The sequence below is a fragment of the Callithrix jacchus genome, chromosome 16 (genome assembly GCF_049354715.1).
Source record: "Callithrix jacchus isolate 240 chromosome 16, calJac240_pri, whole genome shotgun sequence".
Lineage (NCBI taxonomy): Eukaryota > Metazoa > Chordata > Mammalia > Primates > Cebidae > Callithrix > Callithrix jacchus.
In genome coordinates this window covers 96,921,101-96,942,298 of record NC_133517.1, presented here as the reverse complement: position 1 = coordinate 96,942,298, position 21,198 = coordinate 96,921,101, and the positions used below count along the sequence as shown (strand labels likewise).

The 21,198-nt window shown below is 35.0% G+C and overlaps 1 protein-coding gene and 1 non-coding gene across 18 annotated transcripts in view; one reads left to right on the top strand and one right to left on the bottom strand.

Annotated features, from left to right (window-relative positions):
• Positions 1–21,198, bottom strand: part of RGS22 (regulator of G protein signaling 22) — a 150,229-nt gene that overhangs the window by 33,525 nt on the left and 95,506 nt on the right. For 7 of the 17 annotated variants that reach the window (XM_002759356.6, XM_078353463.1, XM_054246369.2 and 4 more), the window contains 7 exons: positions 15,426–15,620; positions 13,453–13,545; positions 11,389–11,561; positions 9,620–9,782; positions 6,732–6,890; positions 3,965–4,033; positions 931–1,092 (listed from right to left, as the gene is read on the bottom strand). In XM_002759356.6, the coding sequence (XP_002759402.4) occupies positions 931–1,092; positions 3,965–4,033; positions 6,732–6,890; positions 9,620–9,782; positions 11,389–11,561; positions 13,453–13,545; positions 15,426–15,620 (1,014 nt within the window). The remainder of the gene's footprint in view (positions 1–930; positions 1,093–3,964; positions 4,034–6,731; positions 6,891–9,619; positions 9,783–11,388; positions 11,562–13,452; positions 13,546–15,425; positions 15,621–21,198) is intronic. The other 10 variants (XM_035276616.3, XM_035276615.3, XM_078353466.1 and 7 more) reach the window with 7 other exon arrangements.
• On the top strand, positions 12,007–12,073 carry LOC118148704 (small nucleolar RNA SNORD77). The gene has a single exon (XR_004735620.1). It is a non-coding gene; the product is annotated as a small nucleolar RNA SNORD77 (small nucleolar RNA).

Sequence of the window (21,198 nt, the reverse complement as noted above, 5' to 3'; positions counted from 1 at the left end):
GGGAGCATTTAAGCAAAGACTGAAATACCTTTCAGTATTTCTAGACAACATTTCTTTATTCGAGTCTAGACAACATAACATGAAAAGTCCCTTCCTCCTCTTCAATGCAAAGATTATATCCGATTACATTAAACACTTAACCTTGAAAATAAACTGTCTTTGTACCTAACCATTTCTCCTGTACTTATTTTGTTAAGAATTTGGCTATTCTTTCTAATCTCTAACTCTTTCTAATTCCTTTCTTTTCTCTGTTGGTTTATTTATCCATAATCCTGTTTTTTTGATTACTATTACTATAAATAGGGCTGAGAGGGATTCTTAGAAGGAGACCTTGGTTGGTTGTATGGATACACCAAATATAAATATTGTTAGGAAAAAATATATACGTACATTTAGAGATGACTGATATGTAGAAATATAGTTAAAACTCTCTTTGGGAAGCTTTTCATTAAATTTACCTAAAAAAACACCTAATACAGGCTGAGTATTCCTCATCTGAAATGGTTGGGACCAGAAGCATTTTAGATTTTGGATTCTCTTTTGATTATGGAATATTTATATTACACCTACTGGTTGAGCATTCCAGATCCAAAAATCCAAAACCTGAGATACGCCAAGGAGCATTTACTTTGAGTATCATGTTGGCTTTCAAAAAGTTTCAGATTTTGGAGCATTTTGGGTTTCAGATTTTCAGACTTGGAATGCTCAACCTGTATTATCATTCCAGGTCTCACTCTTACTGTTCACTGTATAATAATAAATGTATCTAGAGATTGGACAAGAAATATCTCAATATTTATATACTGGTAGGAAGAAGATGGCAAAATTGGGATATCTTATGCAAATCTTGTGCATAAAGTTAGTTTAAAAATCTGACATTTTAATGCATTTCCTCCTCAAAACAGGTTTTCTCTACTCCCAATACAATACCTTATATTTTTGTACTTCTTGCCAAAAGAGTACCCCATTTTCCAACAAATCTCCTTTTAGAGCCACAAAACGTTGAAACTGTCTTGAAGTAACTGGATTCAATAATGCTTTGCGGAAAGCAATTATTTCACAAGATGAAGAGATCCACTTACTCTCCACAGGCTGTCCAAAACAGAGAATATATGAAATTAGCTCATTAATTAGGCTAACCATTACCAACTTCTATCTCCTATAATTTTGCCTGTTGAAATTTGTGGCACAGCTACAATAGAATTTGGCAACTTTCCCTCCAATTCCTTTCTCTTTTGTCTCCTTTATATTTTTTATGGTTTCAGTTTTAGGAGGTAGAGCGAACAAGAAATGACTAAATGATTTAGACCATATGACTACATTGTTTAAAAATGTTAACAGTTATTACAGCTTGAGATTATGGTGAAAACTACTTTTTAGTGCATTGTATGAGTTCTGTGCTTAAACAAAACAATAATCATGTTATGATTATATGTTATTAGATTACTTTATTATTATATGTTATATATTAATATATAATTCTCCTGCCTTTAAAAAGTAAAAATAGTTAAACATTTAATATATTTTTCATTTTTTAAGAAAAAATTATCAATTGATTCTATAAGTTAAATAATTTGCTATAGAGCTTCACTATAATTTTATCCTGAAAATATTTTATTTTTACATGAGACATTTTTATATTATTTCAATAAATTGTGATTTAAAATAAATGAATTATGATAATTAATAAATTCTGACTGTGAGTTTGCTTTACATAACATAAAAGCTAGAAGCACCCATGGCATTTTAGTAACACTTAAAGGTATTTTTATCTACCTTTATTTTATATCTTTACAATTTGGAAATATAAAATATCTACTTTATTTTTAAAATTTTGCCTATTTAAAATCATTTACCCTCTCAGATTGAAAACATAAAAAATTGATTTTGTTGAATTCACTAAATAGGTTTTAATAATGAAGTTCCCGAAAGCTTATTTTTAGCTTGAAAGCATGCAAGGAAGTATCATTCCAAAGACAATGTTTTAGATGGATTTAGCCACACATAAAATAAACTTCTTGAAACAAATCATGTGTGACCATCAATTTAAGTGTTTAGAGAGTTATATTTTTTAAAAGTGCCATAGTAACATGAAGGAGGAGTAACTAATTCTGCCTGGAGGAGTAAAACCTTTCAGAGAAGGGCCTTGAGGATGACATCTGAGTTGGAAACTGAAAAGTGAAGGCCACTCCAGGCAGTCTAGATGAATGGTGGTGCCATTTACCCAGATAAGGTGAATAGATGTCTATCACTATTTTAGCGAGACACATGTCATGTTCTCTAGACAAAATGTTAAGACCCCCACCATATGGTCCATATTAAAATTATAGCCCTACAAATTTTAGGAACAACTAGATATTAGACTGGGATGTTTATTTAAAACCCACTCAGCAAATAATATTTTAAGATCTGCGTAAGATACTAAAACTTAGAAATTTAACTAAAACCTGTAATTTAAACAAAATAATAAAATACGTGTAATACACAGTTATATAAAAAATAATCTCATTCTATATAATATTTCAACCAAAATTATAGCAAAAAACAAACATTTAAAACATTTATTTCTTTTCAAGGGGAAAATACTGAAAAGTGCATACTAACAGATACATATATTCCTCTAATATTCAAAAAACATTAATCTTTGTTAGTTAGCAGAGGGTCACCTAGGTCTAGTTGGACATTTTATCAGGACCTGCAGAAGGATAAATACACATAAACTTGTAAGCTCAAAAGGAAGACTATGTTTATTATGCTTGTTACATAGCAAAATAGGCAATTTCTAGCCAGGTATTATATTGTATTGGTTTTAAGTCACCAAAGTGATAGCTATCCTAACTCTTTTAAAGCTAAAATGTAATTCTTTTTGTTTTTATTTCTATTTTGATTCGATTTGATTTGATTTTTTATGTATGCTTCTGCTCGGCAAAAGTGATAGCTATCCTAATTCTTTTAAAGCTAAAATGTAATTCTTTTTGTTTTTATTTCTATTTTGATTTGATTTGATTTTTTATGTATGCTTCTGCTCGGCAAAGTGCCCTTGTGAGGATGTCTGGGAGCAGTATACACTTATGACTAAAATACAATTCTAAATAGAAGGGGTAATGTGCCAGGCATGGTGGCTCACGCCTGTAATCCTAACACTTTGGGAGCCCGAGACGGGTGGATTGCCTGAGCTAAGGAGTTCGAGATCAGCCTGGGCAACATGGCAAAACCCCGTCTATATTAAAAATACAAAAAATTAGCCAGGCGTGGTGGCACATGCCTGTAATCCCAACTACTGGGGAGGCTGAGGCCCAAGACTTGCTTGAACCAGGAAGCAGAGGTTGCAGTGAGCTGAGATCATGCCACTTCATTCCAGCCTGGGCAACAGAGACTCTGTCAATAGACAGACAGACAGATAGATGGACGGATGGATGTCAAAACGTAGGATGATTTAACCTGCTGATCTGCTCATTTTTTATGTAACTCACTCTTAATAATAAACTCTCATATGCTGGAATGCACAGCTTGTCTCAGTAAATTCATGACATGAAGAATGAAGAAAAATACATACTTAAGGCAATCACACACTTCTAAGGTTGAGCAGGTCAAGGATCTCTTTAAGAATACAGCTCTTTACTCAGGAGGCTAAGGCAAGAGGATCACTTGAGCCCAGGAGTTAGATGTTACAGTGAGCTATGATCATGCCATGTACCCTGGCCTGTGTGACATAGCAATAACCTAAAAGTGATGATAATAATAATAATAAATATTATTATTATTTTTTAAAAGAACAGAGTTCTGGTAGAGTCACATTTTCCTCCAAATTCCATTCACCAATTAAAAACAGTATCAGTGCTCAGTCGGCAGTTTAGAAAACAGTGTGTCTTCAGTCAGGACTTTTGAACAAGAAAGGGAAGGAAAAACAATACTTTGACAGAGAAAGACTTACAAGAGGAAGAATATAACAAACATTACTTGCCTTCCAGACCCTGATTTTCTTTCCGGGCTTCTGCAGTAACATCTCTTCTGCTATGTCTTTTATCTGTACCTGAAAGCAAAATCAATTATTTTATCCCCGTGATTCAGAATGTCTAAAGTTTGGTTTGAAATAATTTACTAATTTAGTAGCTAAAAAATGAGATAAAGATGAACTTGGATAAGAGATAGTGAAGCTTAAGAGAAAGAGGATCAAACTTAAAAATGGAAGCTCTGTGGTCAGGTACCAAATTCTTCTGAACACTGCATACTCATCTGTAAAATAGAGATAAGAATACCCAATTGTTATTGCCCAAATAATGATAGTTTCACTTGAGCTCAGATGGGAACTGAAGCTGGAAAGACAACTATGACTTCTCAGACTTTTTAGCCATTTTCTAGCCATACGCTTTCACGACTAATTTTAAAAGAGTACTAAAAGTTACTCAACACAGAAATGCAGTTGATATTTCTTGGAGTTATTGCCTACTCATATTATTTCCCCTTTCTTGGGAACCCCTCATAACAAATCTGTGCGATTGTCTCTATCTCCCTGTCCAAAGCAGATATATCCAGAAGCAGATCTAAATAAGGACTGGAATCACTGGGGTTAAGTCTTTTTGATAGACAGAGCCAGGAGGAAAGATCCGAGAATTTTTCTTGGGTTCCTAGGGCTGTCCTGGGCTACATCTTTTCTAAGGCTTGGGCGTCACCTCTTTATGTGTGTGAAATGCCCCAGTACCATTTTAGAATAAATTATCATCCCTCCTTTTTGTATTTGGTTCAAGGTTGCCAGAATCAGTTTATTTTGCTGGCCATCCAAAGAATGCTAATAAATGACTATGCATTACAATATAATTACAGTGATAAACATGTGGAAATGTGGTAAATAATACTAGCAAGCCAGATGTCCTTTTATTTGGCTTTGGATAGAGAATTGGAGTTAGCCTGAAGAAAGGGAATGAGGAGATTTGAGTTTTTCCAAAGCTTATTTCTGGGAACATTTTGCCTAAAGTCAATTCTTCATCTCCATACTATAAATTCTGTGTTCCCAGCTGACTGTCTTTTCCATAAGTTGCTCAGCTCAAATGACTACGGATATTTCCAAATAAGTAGGCCACAGAGTGTTTCATGTTCTTCATGATTAGTATTAATGGCATGTGGCTTTGTATACTGAAGTCCAAATTACATGCTTTCTGACCCTTGTGTTATTTTTGTAAAGATTGGGTTTGCCTGTTTTTAGGTATGCTAATGACATTTTAAATTATCAAAGTAATACTTCTTATAAAATAAAAATAAGACAAAGAAAAACAAAGACAAGCCCACTTTATAAAATAAAAAGTAAAAATCCTTCACAGTCCCCAAACCCATTCCCAGGAGGCAGATTCTTTTAGATATTTTTCTTCTATAAGCGTAAACATAAACGGATGGATGGATGGACAGATGGATGTGCATAGACACAGATATAAGCAAATCTAATGGGATTATCTTCTATATATTGTTCTGCATCCTGCTTGTTTTGTTTGATAAATAATATCTTTCATATGGTACATGTGGAAATCTCATTTTTATTTTTAATCTCATTTCATAAGGAAATCTGCATATTTTTCCATAGTATGGAATTGTCATAACTTATCTAATTCTTCCCCCATTTCACATTGCAATGAATATCCTTGTATAACCTTGTCCACTGTGTGAGGACTTAATAATATTAGAAATAACAACCATATTAATAGATAAAATTTGAGTGTTTGCCATGTGCCAAGCACCATTCTAAGAAACTAAACACATGTTAATTTCACTTCATTTTTCAGAACAGCCTTACTAAGTAATTATGATGACTAACTCAATTTTTCAAATGAGGAAACAATTTATGAAACTTATAGGTGGTACAACTAATAAGTGGCAGTGCTGAGATTAAAACTTGGCAGTCAGAGCTGGGCAGTGTGGCACTTGCCTATAGTCCCAGCAACTCAGAGGCTGAGGCAGTAAGACTGATTGAGCCCCAGTGGTTCAAAGCTGCAGCGCACTATGTTCGTGCCTGTGAATAGCCACTGCACTCTAGTTTGGACACTGGGACAACAGGGAGACCCCTGTCTCTAAAACAAACAAACAAAAAAAACAATAACTTGGAAAATTTGATTCCATGCTTTTTTAACAAAAATTATTATTATTATTTTAGAGACAGGGTTTCACTCTGTCACCCAGGCTGGAGTGCAGTGTTGTAATCACAGCTCACTGTAGCCTCAATCTCCTAGACTCAAGTGATCCTCCTGCTTCAGCCTTCCAAGTAGCTGGGACTACAAGTGCATGCCACCACACTTGGCTCACTCCATACTTTAAACTACTCTCAACAGAAGTACAATGACCAAGGCCTGGCATGGTAGCTCACACCTGTAATCCCAGCACTTTGGCAGGCCAAGGCAGGAGTACTGCTTGATCCTAGGAGTTTGAGACCTTCCTGGGCATATAGCAAGACTCCATCTCTTAAAAAAAATTTTTTTTTAAATTAGCTAGGCATGGTAGTGCATGCCTGTACTCTCAGCTGCTTGGGAGGCTGAGGTGGGAGGATTGCTTGAGCACAGGAGTTCAATGCTGCAGTGAGCTAGGATCATACCACTGCACTTCAGCCTGGGTGACAGAGAGAACCCATTCCTTAAAAAAAAAAAAAAAAAAAAAAGAAGTACAATGGCTGGGTCACCAGGTATACATATTTGAAGTTTCAGTAGGTACTGACAACTGCTATCAAAAGATTATACTAATTTAAATACCTTTATCTTTTGACGTGCTGCAAACTGTTCACTTGCAAGAAACAATGGCAGCCATACATTTTCTAGCCTATTTTGGACATGCTTCTGGATTTCAGCTAGGACAGGTGCATCAAGCTGCTCATGGAGAAGCTTCCCCCAGCCACCACTTAAATGCATTACCTAAGAAAATTAAAATGAAAACAGAAACTACAAACTTGTGCTTTTTAAAAGAAACACTAATAGCCATTAATTCATTCACTCACTATAAAACCATTTGCTGCACTCTGAGAGGTGCCAATTTTCATTTTCCGTATAACATCTCCTTGCTATGCTGAGTAATCACACAATACTGTATACGGTAACTCCCCTAAAATCAGACAGACAATTGTGGTTTATGTGGTGGTTGTGTTAGATGTATGATTCTTGCTTACTTATATCAAAAAGAGCACAGAAGTGGGATTTTTATCCTGTGTGACCACAGCAATGACATTTTTTTTCTCTATGGACTCAGTATCCCCAACCGAAAAATGAAGACATTAGTCTATTAGTTTTCTAATATCCTGTGAATCTGTGATTATAGTCAAATTGATCCATTTAAGAATTTTCTTCTGTGGATGAGGAAAATGTGTTAATTAGTGAAAAGACAATCTTGACTCAGATATTACAATATGTATATTACCAACAAATGTTGGGTTGGAAACAGGGTGATGGTGGCTGTCGTGCACTATGCACCTAGGACAGTGCAGCTGTAGTGGTGGCAACATACGGCGGTTCCAACAACTGCTAAGCAGAAAACGGAGGCAGCAGGAAGCAGAGAAGTCACGTTTTATAGACAATAAGAACCATTTGTAAAACACGACTTCTTTGTGATCTAAATTTTCCTTCTGTTTAATTATTGGCTTCAACAAGCTACTAATGGGTTTTTCCTGCCATAACTCACTCTTTACCTGTATATACCACTCAAAATTTTTGGATTACTCAGTGGAACAACTGCCCTCTTCTTAGTTCTCCTTTGAGCAATAATATTAATATGATACCACTACTAATACTATTGTTTTATATAAAAACAAAAAGGAAATTGTCTTGAGTCCTCCTTTAATAATTAAATAATATCATCACTATGATTGTTTCTGCATAAAAACAAAGAAGAAAGAAAGAAAAAAAGACTATTTTGCTAATCAAAAGGCAAATTGGCCACACAACCAAAATCTGAACTAGCACAATCTTTATAAGACAATGTGATGCAGACATCCTTAAGTATAAAATACATTTTAAAAGTAATGACAAAGACAAGGATCATTGGGAAAACTCCTCTGTAGTAAGCACATCCATTTGCTATGACAGCAAGGGGTGACTTTCACTGACTTAGATTCTCAGCATGTTGTGTGTACTATGGAGGATTCACACGGTAGCATCAGATACCATGAAACCTCACGCAATGTAGCACAAGCCAAATAGAAAACAAATGCTTTCCATGTGTTTATTTCATACTTGTGCTTATTGAGACACCCAACCACTTTTACTAATGTGTCCCAGATTTGTATCTCAGGGAACTAAGGACAAAGCGTTTTTGTCAAAGTTGCTTAATTCTAGAATTCCTGCTCCCTCTTGCTCCCAAAGACTTTTGCAAATTTCTTCTGCACCCCAAAGATCTAGCTTTTAAATTTGGTATGCACTACTTGTGAACCTCTCTAAATTTTTCTTTAATTTACCGAATTTAGCATTAATCTGAAATTTGTATTTTATTAATATATACCATTAGAATATGCATTCTTGTAAACTACCAAACAAAAATAATCATAAGCCATACATTATACCTTTAGATATTAATGTGGTTCTAAGAAACTTCAAACTAAATTATAATAATTCTTTATGTTTCAAAAGTATAAAAATTGAGTCATATTTCATGAGCAGTATTATATGAACACAAACCTATTGCTGAATTCCAGTTCTACATATATATTTGAGACAGAGCCTCACTCTATTGTCCAGGCTGGAGTGCTGGGGTGCAATCTCCACCCATTGCAGCCTCTGCCTCCTGGATTTAAGGGATTCTCCTGCCTCAGCCTCCCGAGTAGCTGGGATTACAGGTGTGTGCCACCACACCTGGTTGATTTTTGTATGTTTAGGAGAGACGGGGTTTCACCATGTTGGCCAGGCTGGCCTCAAACTCCTGACATCAAACAGTCTCCCTGCCTTGGCCCCCTAAAGTGCTGGGATTACAGGTGTGAACCACTGCACCCAGCCCAATCTTATATTCTTGCCGTCAGTGTAATGATAGTTATTTAGTTATTAATAGATTGTGATTAAGGCCATGGGACTTTTGTCCAACAAAATGCTCAAATATGTCCTGGTCAATAAAAATAGTATCTGGGAAAAATACGATTGTAAGAATGATTTTCTTTTTTTTTTCTTTTATAATAGTTGCTCTAGATTCCATAATATAGAGGATTTTCAAAGATCAATATTTGGAGTAATATCAGTTCAGAGAAGAACAGAAAAGTGGTAGATATTTGGCTTCATGGTTGATAACAGCTGTTTTCCTACATGTTGACAGGTGGAGGGAGCTTGCCCATATTCTTCACCACTTTATCATGAACACCTAGAACAGTCTGGCATAGTGAAGGCACTCATATTTGTTGAGAGAGTCAATGAGTAGATGAACAAAAATTATTCTATAAACTAATTTTTAGAGTAACACATCTTTATAGTATATAATTTCTGAGTATTAAAGACATTTAATTTATAGATCCCATGAGTATCTAAATAAATATCAAAGGTCTCTAACACATTAGTCATATACAAAAGAAAAGAAAAGAAAATAAGAGACTTCCAGGTTGTGGAAAAAAATAGAAATAAAATACAGGTTTTCAAACATCCATATAAAAAATAGGTTTTCATGCTGATACCTGGTTCTGCTGATACAGAGACGCTGGACTGTTGGGTCCAAAGAAATATTTTTTATTAAGGTATTTGTTTTTAATGTATATAGCTTTTGCCTCCCTTTGATTTCGATCTCTGCAAGTTATTGCCCGGAACTGCTCAATGTCTGTCCAGCACATAAGATCCATGCTAAAATGAAAACAAAAACAATGTCTAGCTCTTCACATTTATTTCTCTAAATTCTGCTAAATACCAGATTGTTGTTTTGATGGAACTTGGAAAGTGGCTCTCCTGACTAGTTGCATTAGATCATGGAAATAATGAACCCAATATTGTACCTCTGATCCCTTTCTAGGCCAGTTAGGTTGACTCTATTATACTCCTAATCCCGGCTAAATATATGAATGATTACAAAGGAGCATTGGGATGAGGAAAAAAAAGTCTATCGCCATATTGGTGGAATCTCAGAGTTCTTTCATTAATTTCATCAATTTCAAAGAAAAAAATGAGAAAATTTCCACAAATCTTATGTCATTTGACAAAAGGCCAAATTTAGAATAATCCTCATGTTAATGGGTACAAAAAAATTGAATAAGGACCAGGCGTGGTGGCTCATGCCTGTAATCCCAGCACTTTGGGAGGCCAAGGTGGACAGGCAGATCACTTTAGGTCAGGCGTTTGAGACCAGCCTGGTCAACATGGCAAAATCCCATCTCTACTAAAAATACAAAAATTAGCTGGGCATGGTGGTGCATGCCTGTAATCCCAGTTACTGGGGAGGCTGAGGCATGAGAATCACTTGAACCCGAGAGACAGAGGCTGTAGTGAGCTGGGATCATGCCACTTTAGCCTGGGCAGCACAGTGAGACCATGTCTCAAAAAAAAAAGAAGATGAAGATGAAGATGAAGAAGAAGACGACGAAGAGGATGAGGAAGAACAAGAGAAGAAGAAGAATGAATACCTACTGTTTGACAGCACAATAGGATGACTAGTCAATCATAACTTGATTGTCCATTTTAAAATAAAGTATAACTGGATTATTTGCAACTCCAAGGATAAATGCTTGAGGAGATGGATACACCATTCTCCGTGATGTGCTTATTTCACACTGCATGCTTGTATCAAAACATCTCATGTACCCCATAAATATATACACCTACTATGTAGCCACAAAAATTTAAGAAATTAACAAATAAAAAATAAAAAGATACAAAAATTCTCTTTACAATGAAGAGAAAGTATATACGGTGAAATTTGGCACCAAGATCTAACCAGTTTCTGTTAACTAGGGAGAAAATTACTAGAAGAAAAATATATTCAACACTTCAGTTTATATTAGATAAGCATGTTATAAGGTTCCAATATTCTGGGTAAAACTACAATGTTTCATTTATATATCAGTTAATAAAAATTATAAAATACTATAATTTCAATATCTCAATGAAATATAAAAAGGACACATTCCAGAAATAGTAATTAAAATACCAGTCTAGAGAAATGTAAAAGAAAGAAACAGTAGAAAAAATAAAGCACAGTGGGGGTTTAAGTTAGCCAATGCTAAAAGTGTTAACATTGTGTAACTACTTAAAATGACAATTTGAAAGTTGCTACAATTAAAATGTACTCCAACTTTAAAAAGTTACCCTATACAGATTTCAGATAATCATGTTTGTCAGTCTTTATTGACATAGATAAAATCTGTTACAGCACCAAATCACTATTATAATATGTTGAATCAAAACTAGTAACTTAGAAAAATATTTTCACCGAGAAACACATGGTTATGTCCCTCACCTTGAAGAATTATTCTCAAGGAACTGACGGAAATGTTCAAACTCCAGTTTGTTGTTAAGCAGATCACTAAACTTAAAATGCTTGTATTCTGCAGGAACATTATCCCAATATTCTGTTCGTTTAGAGACGTTAGAGAGTGATAAAATGCCATTTCCAATTTCACAAGTGGTGTCCTAGTGAAACAATACTTTTCAGAAAAAAGTCTCTTAAACACAACAAATTGTTTATAATTTTAAGTACAGAAACTGAAAGGAAAATTAGCCATTAGGCTAAGTCCATTTAACAATTCAATGGCAGAAGTGGGTTAAGACTTTATGTGGTTCAGATTCTAACATATCAAATTCTGTTCTGTTTGTTTTCATTCCATTCCCTTCTTTTCATAAATATTTAGTATACATTCACTATACAAAGCACTTGCTTGCAAAATATTAACTTGATTATATTTTCTAAGTATAGAAGTAACATGTCTTTTTAAATAAGAAAATAAAAATCATACATAATACTACCATTCAAAGATAACCACCATTAACATTTTTAAATATATACTTCCAGTATTCTTTGTATATATACATGTAGTTTATAAAAAATGAAGGTATAAAAATTAAAAATGAAGATTAGATATTATGATGGTTGCATAGCTCAGCAGACTGAATTTATAAAGAGATTTACAATGTCAGATGTAGTTTTAAAATATAAAGATAGGATTATGTACCTATTTATAGTTTTGTGACCTGGTTCTTTTTCTTAACAGTGTATCATAAACATAAGACATTATTTTATAATATAATTTTCAAAAGTTATAGAATAATATAAGTTACTTATCTAATAATGCATCCTTCAAATATAATATAATATGGTATGATATAATAATATAAATATCACCTTCACATAAAAGTTAATTTTTAGGTAATTTTATGACCTCTGATGCTTTGTGAACAGTTTACAAACCCTAAAGGGCAAAGAGGAAGAGTCTTATCCTTTAAAAGGCCCTTTCTTATATAATTCCTTACATAACTAATTCATCTCCCTATTTGTTTTTGTAAAGCATCCATGAGATAAGCAACCAATGTTTTAAAAATTAATTTTCCTTACATGGGAGGATTGTGGATAGCGTTATAAAGTTAGGTTCATAGAGTTTACAATATCTTATATCATGCTACCTTTATGGATTTTTATGTATACTTTGCAAGATAGTAGTAGTATATCAAATAGAGAACTTCTGGATAAGAATAAAAATTTCAGATAGGTACAAAGAAGAAAGTTTTAAAAAATCACCTGAAACTGTACCACTCAGAGTTAACTACCTTTAATATTTTGGTGAGTATCTTTTCAGATATTTCTTTTTATACATTTGAATACATGCAGAAATACATACATCATTTTACACAAACAGTATCATACCATACCAGCGTTTCTGCTTCCAAAATCTTAATATATCTTAAACATTTTCCAGGTTAATTAACTCATTTTTATGTAGATGTACATATTTAATTTTATGGCTTTATGGATTTATTATGTTTACTTAGCCAATCCAAAAGATGCAATTTTATGAATCAAAATAACAGTTTAATATCCTGGTCAGTCTTAGGATCTCTTTACTGCCTTCCCCAATTCCTTTCCATATTTTTTTTCTTTATTGTTTTCCCTGTTGCTGTCACACAACAGTTTCGTTTCTGTTTAGAAAACTCAATTTAACTCTTTTGTAACCTGACAACAAATAGAAAGAGCCACTGCTATACAGAAAATAACTGATAACTTTCAAAGTGATATAACACAGTTGAAGGTTCAAATGTCTCGTCTTAGCCAAGGCAAATGAGTGGCTTGGCTCCCTGTGCTACCTCATCTGCTTTGTTTTGCTGGCTCCCTTGTCAAACATGTCAATAAAGTACAACACCTGTCAAATGCAGCATGCCAGGCAAAGGAACAGCAAAAAAATGAAACTGCCTATCCCCTACTCTGTAATATATGATATCCTCAATTTACAATCTCCCCCTGCCCAATACTTAAAGTGGTAACCCTCTCCAAGATAAAAAGTTTGTTTTTCTAAGTAAAAAGTTGCCTCACCTCAGCTTTCTTGGAGAATGTCTCTTTATGCAAAGCCTGTAGCTTTCTGAAGTATGTGGAGTCTAACTGTCGAGTTTCTTCCACCAGCTCCACCTAAAAAAAATAAATAAAGCTTGTAACATCAATAGAATGCAAAGCTTGTACAATTTGCTAGTAACAGTGGGCTGAAAAACAAACACAGTTGCCAATAAAGCAAATTATTTTCAAGGCAAAAGCAGGAAGATAACATAGTTCAAAAGATTAACTACAGCAGGGTCACACTTCAAAAGGATGCAATAAAAAATGCATACATTTCTATGTCATGATATAGTGCCACCAAAGATCATTCCTCCTTTCTGGACATCCATGTAAACTTACACACAATGCAAATATATTGGTCATATTTACAATTTCTGTTCAATATAACAGGATAATAGTCATGAAAGCAGATGCCACTAGCTTTAGGAACCAAATAATTCACAGAACAAGAAATGACCAGACTCTATATTGTTATTAGTATGTGAGCAAAGGCTTTAATGCTGTGGTAAGAGAGGAGACAGTCAATCATCAAATGAAACCTCATATCAGGTCTCTGTCTTCAGAGTTTGCAATGCACTGTTTCATGTAGTCAGGAGAACAAGACCATTCTCTGTTTTTCTATTGCAGGGAAAAACCAGCTTAGCTGAAGAGCTGCCTGAGAACTTTCTGTATTTAATAGTTAGCTTTGATAGTCCGCTGGATTATTCTTTTTGGGAAAGAGTCTACAGAATACAGTCAGCTGGGCTTTTAGAGAAGTCCTCATACTTCTAGAAGGAAGTTTCTAGAACTAAGAGAGATTTATTTTTCCTCCTATTAAAAACTGTACAGTTTGTTCCATGTGTTTTATAAGAATCATGACGAATGCCAAAACTTTTTGGTTTAGGGAAGTTATTTATAATTCCAAATCTTTTAAAAAAATAATTGCATCCTCTATGGCATACTCTATATTTAAAATAATGACTGGAGAGAATTTTTTAAAACTTCATCAGATTTCCAAATTTTCCTACTGTCACATATGCATTTTTATAGTAAAAAGGATGCTATGCTAATTTTTTAGGACAGGGAGAAATTAATTATTTTGGTCACTGAACTCAGTAAATCACAACAGTTGTTTCAGTCACAATCCAATGAGGTAACTCTATCCAAGATGTTTTGGTATTAATTTTATATGTCGATCTAAGAAGTTGCTGAGGAGATATGAACAAAGAATAGCAATGCAAAGACAGCAGAGTTCCACATGAAATGGCCTTTGGTACACAGTACATGCATTAATTTAATATAAAAAGTATACATAGATGGTTTTAATTTGTGATTCAAAATAAATATTTAAATAAATTGCCTCCACCTTTTAATAAAAATAGTGAAAATATTCAAGCACTGAAGCTTAAAATGACCTCTTTCAGGATGACAAAAGACGTGTTGAAACTTGTATGCAGTCAAGCAGTCTGACCTGATGAACATCTGGGGGTACTTTAAAATAGAAGCACTGAAGTCAGAGGATCTCCATAATACATAGGAAACGTTTATGTTTTCTGTGGGTGTAATATTTACTGAAACTTATCTAGCATAAATGAAATAGTCTTTTCTGTTCATCAAAATTAAGGATACTGCTGAAAAATAGCAAGAAGGGCATATTTACTTATTCACAGGAAACCAAAACTCAGATTTCTCTACTCTGACATATTTGTACAGAGAGCAAAAAATGACATAAAGTCTTTCGTTAGGTGACAATAGGAAAACTGGCAAAAAAAAAAAAATCAAGTGGATAAATATTTCCCTTGATATTTATATAAGAAGCTAGCCAAATCTTAATTCTATATCTTTGGTCCACATGAGACCTGTTTCAGTTTTTCTCTTCTGAGTTAGCAATGCTGCTTATCATCAGCAGTAAACCTGATCATTTTTTTGTAGTAAACCTCAGTGGTTTTGCACTCAACTTATCAGTGGCACAGTACCTTTTTATAAGCAGTTTGGTCTGATTTTACCATCTTTGTCCATGGCTCAAGAAGGAGGAGAAGGATATATTCCTCTGCTGTGTCAAAAAGGTCTTCAAATGGTGGCTGTATTTTCATATAAATTTCTTTTTTCTTTTCCTGTTGGAGTCCAATATCAAGGGTTGCAGAAGGAGCAACATATGTGGCAAAAAGATACTGAAGAAGAGGCAAGAAGGGAGAGGATGTTGGCAGAAGCCACCATGGTTAGCAGACACCTCAGCAGAGGCATTTTTTAAAAACTAAGAGAAGGCAAATAAGCCCATGTGATATTTTTCTTGAAAATCTGGGTAAAACTACTTAACACGAAGCAATGCATCCATACGAAAGACTTTGTTTTTCCTTTTGTTTTCCAATTTCTTTACCAGTAATTAGCCAGTTAGCCAGTTTTTCTCAGATGACAAAAATCTGAGGAAGCATTAAATATTTTTATGGTAAATTTGAGTTTATGTGCCTCTTTTTTTTTCCTTTATTTTCACGTCATTTCTGACACATTTGTGTTAGTTTCCAAAATGGGCTGAAATACTTTTTTTGGAAACGAGAGGCAAGAATACACCAGGACTGAAAAGCTATTAGTCTTCTAGTCTAGAGACCAAACAGACTACCTGCCCTACAAAATTGAGCTACAGAGTTCTTAAGACTCTTGCTAATTATCCCTTAACGCTATTAAGTCTCTCCACCTGGTATCCAATGCTGTGAAAAAAATAACAGTAAATGAAGGCTGGGCACATTGGCTCACACCTCCCAGAAAGTTGGGAGGCCAAGGCCGGTGGATCACTTGAGGTCAGGAGTTCAAGACCAGCCTGGCCAATATGGTGAAACCCCCATCTCTACTAAAAATACAAAAATTAGCTGGGCGTGGTGGTGCACCCCTGTAATCCCAGCTACTCAGGAGGTTGAGACAGGAGAATCATCTGAACCTGGTGGCAAAGGTTGCAGTGAGCCGAGATTGAGATCATGCCACTGTACTCCAGCCTGGGTGACAAAGTGAGATTCCATCTCAAAAAAAAAAAAAAAAAAAAGTGAATGGAAAGATATACATAGAACATCCAGCAAACCTGCCACAAAGATTTATTCCATTCTACTAATTGTCTTGTCTCTCAATAGTTACTTATATCTGAAAAGCAATGTAATAACATTTTGTTTAAAAAATGTTTGCATACTGGATATGTTATGCCCTGAACATTTTAAATAGAGTTTTATTAAGAATCTCAAATTAATTTCTACTTTTTGTCAATTTTATTTCACATACTTAGAATTTGAACCTGATATCTAGACTCAGAACAGATACAGATGTAAATTTGTACCAAACAGCAAGTAATAGTCTTATTTAAAATAATATTTTTAAAGTCTTAGAGGATCCATGTTAATAACATAAGCATTTACCAAGTACTGCATCCACTGCATCTTAGATGCTTGGCTAGGTGCTATGTATGCAAAGAGTAATGAACAAGAGTCAATGCCTGTTCTGAAGAAGCCAGTTTGGTGGTGACATGGAGATGAATATTGATGGTTATAATACAGTATGATAAGTGCTATAATAGAGGTATATATTACAAATAAAATCATCAATGATTCTTTTAAGCTTATCTCCCATTAATTATCTTTCAAATTTTACATTCAAATACAAATTTTCTATAATTTCCCTAAGTCTTGCTGTTTTGCCATTTCATACCATTGCACATATCGTTCCTTCCATCTTGGATGTCTACACTACCCCACATACGTTGTCTGCTTGATGAACTAATTAAGTGTTTAAAACCAACACGGATTTGTCCTCCTCTAGGAAGTTTTCACTCACATTCTTCCCCCAACAATCACACTTTCTGCTATTATGCCTGTCACTCTATAATGCAGTTATGTATTTGTCTTCTCCTCTAGATTGAGATCCTTGAAAGTAAAGACTGTAGCTTATCCACCAGTGTATCTCCAATTCCTAAAACTGTTCTTGGCAGACGGTAGATGCCATAAACATTTATTAAATTTTCCAAATCCCCAGAAAAGATTCACTTAGGTATTGGAATATGGAAGGAAATAATTCTAGAAAATCTTCATAGAGAAAATAATTCTTGTTTCAAGAGACGGGGTCTTGCTATGTTGCTCAGGCTGATTTGGAGCTCCTGGGCTCAAGCAATCTGCCCACCTTGACATCCCAAAGTGCTGGAATTAACAGGCATAAGCCACCATGCGGGGCCTCCAGAAGATAATTGTTAAGCTGAATCTCTAGAGATAAGTTGGAGTCAATAATCAGACAATAGAAGAGGGTTGATGAGAAAGATGGACCAAGCAGAAGCAAAACACAGGTCAATGCCTGGAGGTTTATGGGAGCTTTAAAACCTAGAGAGACTTTAGGCTTCAAGTAGATAAGACTGGCTAAAGGAAAGAGGTAGAATAAGAGAAGATACTTTAAAGGGGGCAGGGACCAGAGCATGAATATGATCTTTTATCCTTTGTAAAGGAATTTGAATTTTTACCTGAAGATATAATGGGGAATCTCTGAAGGGTTTTAACTGAGGAGTAACATCATTGGCTATGATAGTTTAAGATCAATATTTGAGACAATTTGGCAGTTATTTTAATAGGTAGACAAGAAATTATATGTCACCTTCACCTCTTGCTTGCTTTTTTGCAGCAGTCTCTTAACTGGCCTTCCCAGACTCCTCTTTGCTTTCTTAACAGTCTATTCTTACCACAGCAGACAGAAAAATCCTTTTGTGCAGCACTCCTCTGCTCAAACTCTCTAGCGGCTTCCCATCTCACACATAATAAAAGTCAAAATGCTTATAATTACCTATAAATGGAGTTTTTGGAAGTTTTGCGTTGATGAGGAGACAAGGATTATAGTTCAGGACCTGTCAGTGGGGAAGTCCTATAAACATTCTAAGCTCTCAAAACACCCTGAGAGCAAGAATGGACTAGAAATTGACTCCAGCCTTGAGTTTTTAAGAAAATAACTGCCAACCTACAATTCTATGTCCAGCAAAAACACCCTTCCAAAATGAAAAACAAAGTAAAGATGTTATAAATCAACAGACAAAAACAGAGACTTCATCACCAGCAGACCTGTACTAAATGAAATAGTAAATGGAGGCTCTATACAAAAGCAGAATGGATTAGAAAACAATGGAAAGTACAAATATGTGAGTAAATATCAATAAATATTTAATTGCAAAATAAAATAATAATAATGAATTCAGAGGAAAAGTAAAAGAGCCTGAGAAATAGAAGTCAGAGATAAGAGATAAACCACGTCAGAGTAATTCTGCAGAAGCCAAATGAAGAGCTAGCTTAAAGATAGGAGATAACAATAAAAAGTGTTAAAAATATATATATTATGTATATATATAAGTAAAGAAGTTAAAGCAACAAAAGAATCAAAGGTGCAGGTTAAAGTGCAAGTGAAATTATCTACTGCGAGGTCTATGACATATAGGAAAGCAAACGAGGTAAAAATCAGGGTAGTAATACAGTAATTTGCAGGGCAGAGTATCAAAGAACCAGTGGTTAAGATAAGGGAGAAGGGCGTGTAGAGTAGTTAAAAGGGAATATTGAAGTTCAGCATATAATAGGCATTCAATAGATACTTGCTGAGTATGTATATGGGATATGAGTGTCATACAGTGAGACTGATTTGAGAGGGAAATATCACAGGTCAAGAATTTAAAGCTGGCAGGTTGCGGTAGCTCATTCCTGTAATCTCGGTGCTTCGGGAAGTAGAGGTGGGAGAATCACTTGAGGCCAGGAGTTCCAGATTACAATGAGATATGATGGTGCCACCGTACTCCAGACTGGGTGACAAGATGAGGAAAGGGAGAGACAGAGAGGCAGTGAGAGAGAGAGAGAAAGAAAGGAAAGAAACACACAGAGAGAGTTTTGAAAAGTAAATGAATTAAAATAACATAATACTTAGGTAAATTATGAGACTAAACATTAAAATTATCAAATTAACATTTTAAAAGGTAGGATTTGCTCCAATAATTCCAAATTCACTTCGAAGGAAAGAAAATGGAACAGCCCAAATTATTTACATTAAAAATCAGTAGTCAGGTTCAATTAGGGCAGAAATACTTTTCTTGGAAAATGTTTTCTTCTTTTGCAATTCAGAGCTATAGTCTAAAAAGATTTGATGTGCTACATATAAAACTCTCATACATTGAAAATTCTGGTGAGTACAAGAAAATTTCTCATATAGAAATCAGGGTAACTCCTTTTTTTCTTTTTTTAAATGAGAACAGAGAAGAGGGTAAAAATAGGAAAGAAGTTGAAATAGTGGCTAGAATAACGATGACAGCTGATAGGATTTTCAGCCTCTTGTGGACACCTGAATCTCCCTCCCTTCTCATTTACTCTCAGTCTTGCATTTACTCTTTCTGTTTTATCTTTAGGATTTACTGCTATCCTCAGTTCCATGAGATACTTTACATGTGATTTATATAGTCTACTACTATACCTATACCATGGTGGACCCTTCATGATGCCCTGTTAAAGCCGAGTTGCTGTATTTGATTGTATCCAATTGCCTTGGGCTTTTACTTTCTTAAACTTTGCTGTATTATTTTCTTCAAAATAAGTTTCTCTTTAATTTACCACTTACCATATTAATAGAACAACTTTCTCTCTCTGACCATACTTTTCATCTTTTTACATCTCTTACCAGGCTTTTCTTCACCTTCAGCACAATCTGAAGCTTCTTGTCCTCTAAATAAATCATGCACCAACTGCTTTATCTTACTTTCTTAGACAATTGGGACTGAGAACTGTCCATTATTTCAACTATACTCTTACCAACATCCTTAATTCCTCCCCATTCTATCCTCAAGTTCCTAATAAAAACATGATGACTGACTCCATTATAAATAAACTTCAAAAAAAACTTAGCTGCAATCAAATATCGTTACATTTTTGCTTATTTCTAATCAATACCATTTCCCATTTAAAAACAGCTGTCCTCTTTAAAGCTCCCAACTGTAACCTTACACTTCTTCACTTTCAGGAGACTTTATCTTCCACTCAACTGGGAAAAACCACTGGTATATGTCCTCAACTCTCCTCTCAAGAGCTCTCTTCTAAACTTTTTTGTTTCTCTGCTATCTCAAAGAAGACATCTTTCCAGTCCCAAAGCATTCAGGTGTGCTCCACCATGTTCCTCCAGAGCCTGCAACACCAATTATTTCTTGTCTCCTTCATCTACCTCTCCACTGGTTCCATTTCCTTCTTCATGCTACAAAGTTGTTGAAATCCAGGGCTCCGCTCCTTCTAAAATGTTTTCCCCGACTCTGTTTTGCCCTCAAACCATTACCCTACTTCTGTCTTCCCTCTCTCTGTAAGTCCCCATAGTCACTCCTCAATCTATGGCAGTCTGGCTTCCATGCCAAGGACAATTATGTGGTTTCTATAATTGCTAATTCAGTAGTTTCTCTCCTTACTTTTCATTCAACTTGATCCCATAGGCAGCTTTGGTATTGCTGATTATCTCCGCTCTCCTTGACTCCTTTCCTCTGACTTCGCCAACACTTTCTGTTGATTCTCTGCCAATTTCCACGTCTTCTCAGGCTCTTTGCTGACTCCTTTTCCTCCATCTCTCCCTTAAAAGACGACACTCACTAAAGTTCCATGCTGAACTACACCTTCTTAGTTTACGCCCTTACAGTTTCTCACATGAGCGAGGCACTCCTTCAAAGGGCTTTTGCATTCTGCACTCTGCCCCCTCTACGCCTATCTTCATCTTCTTTTCCCC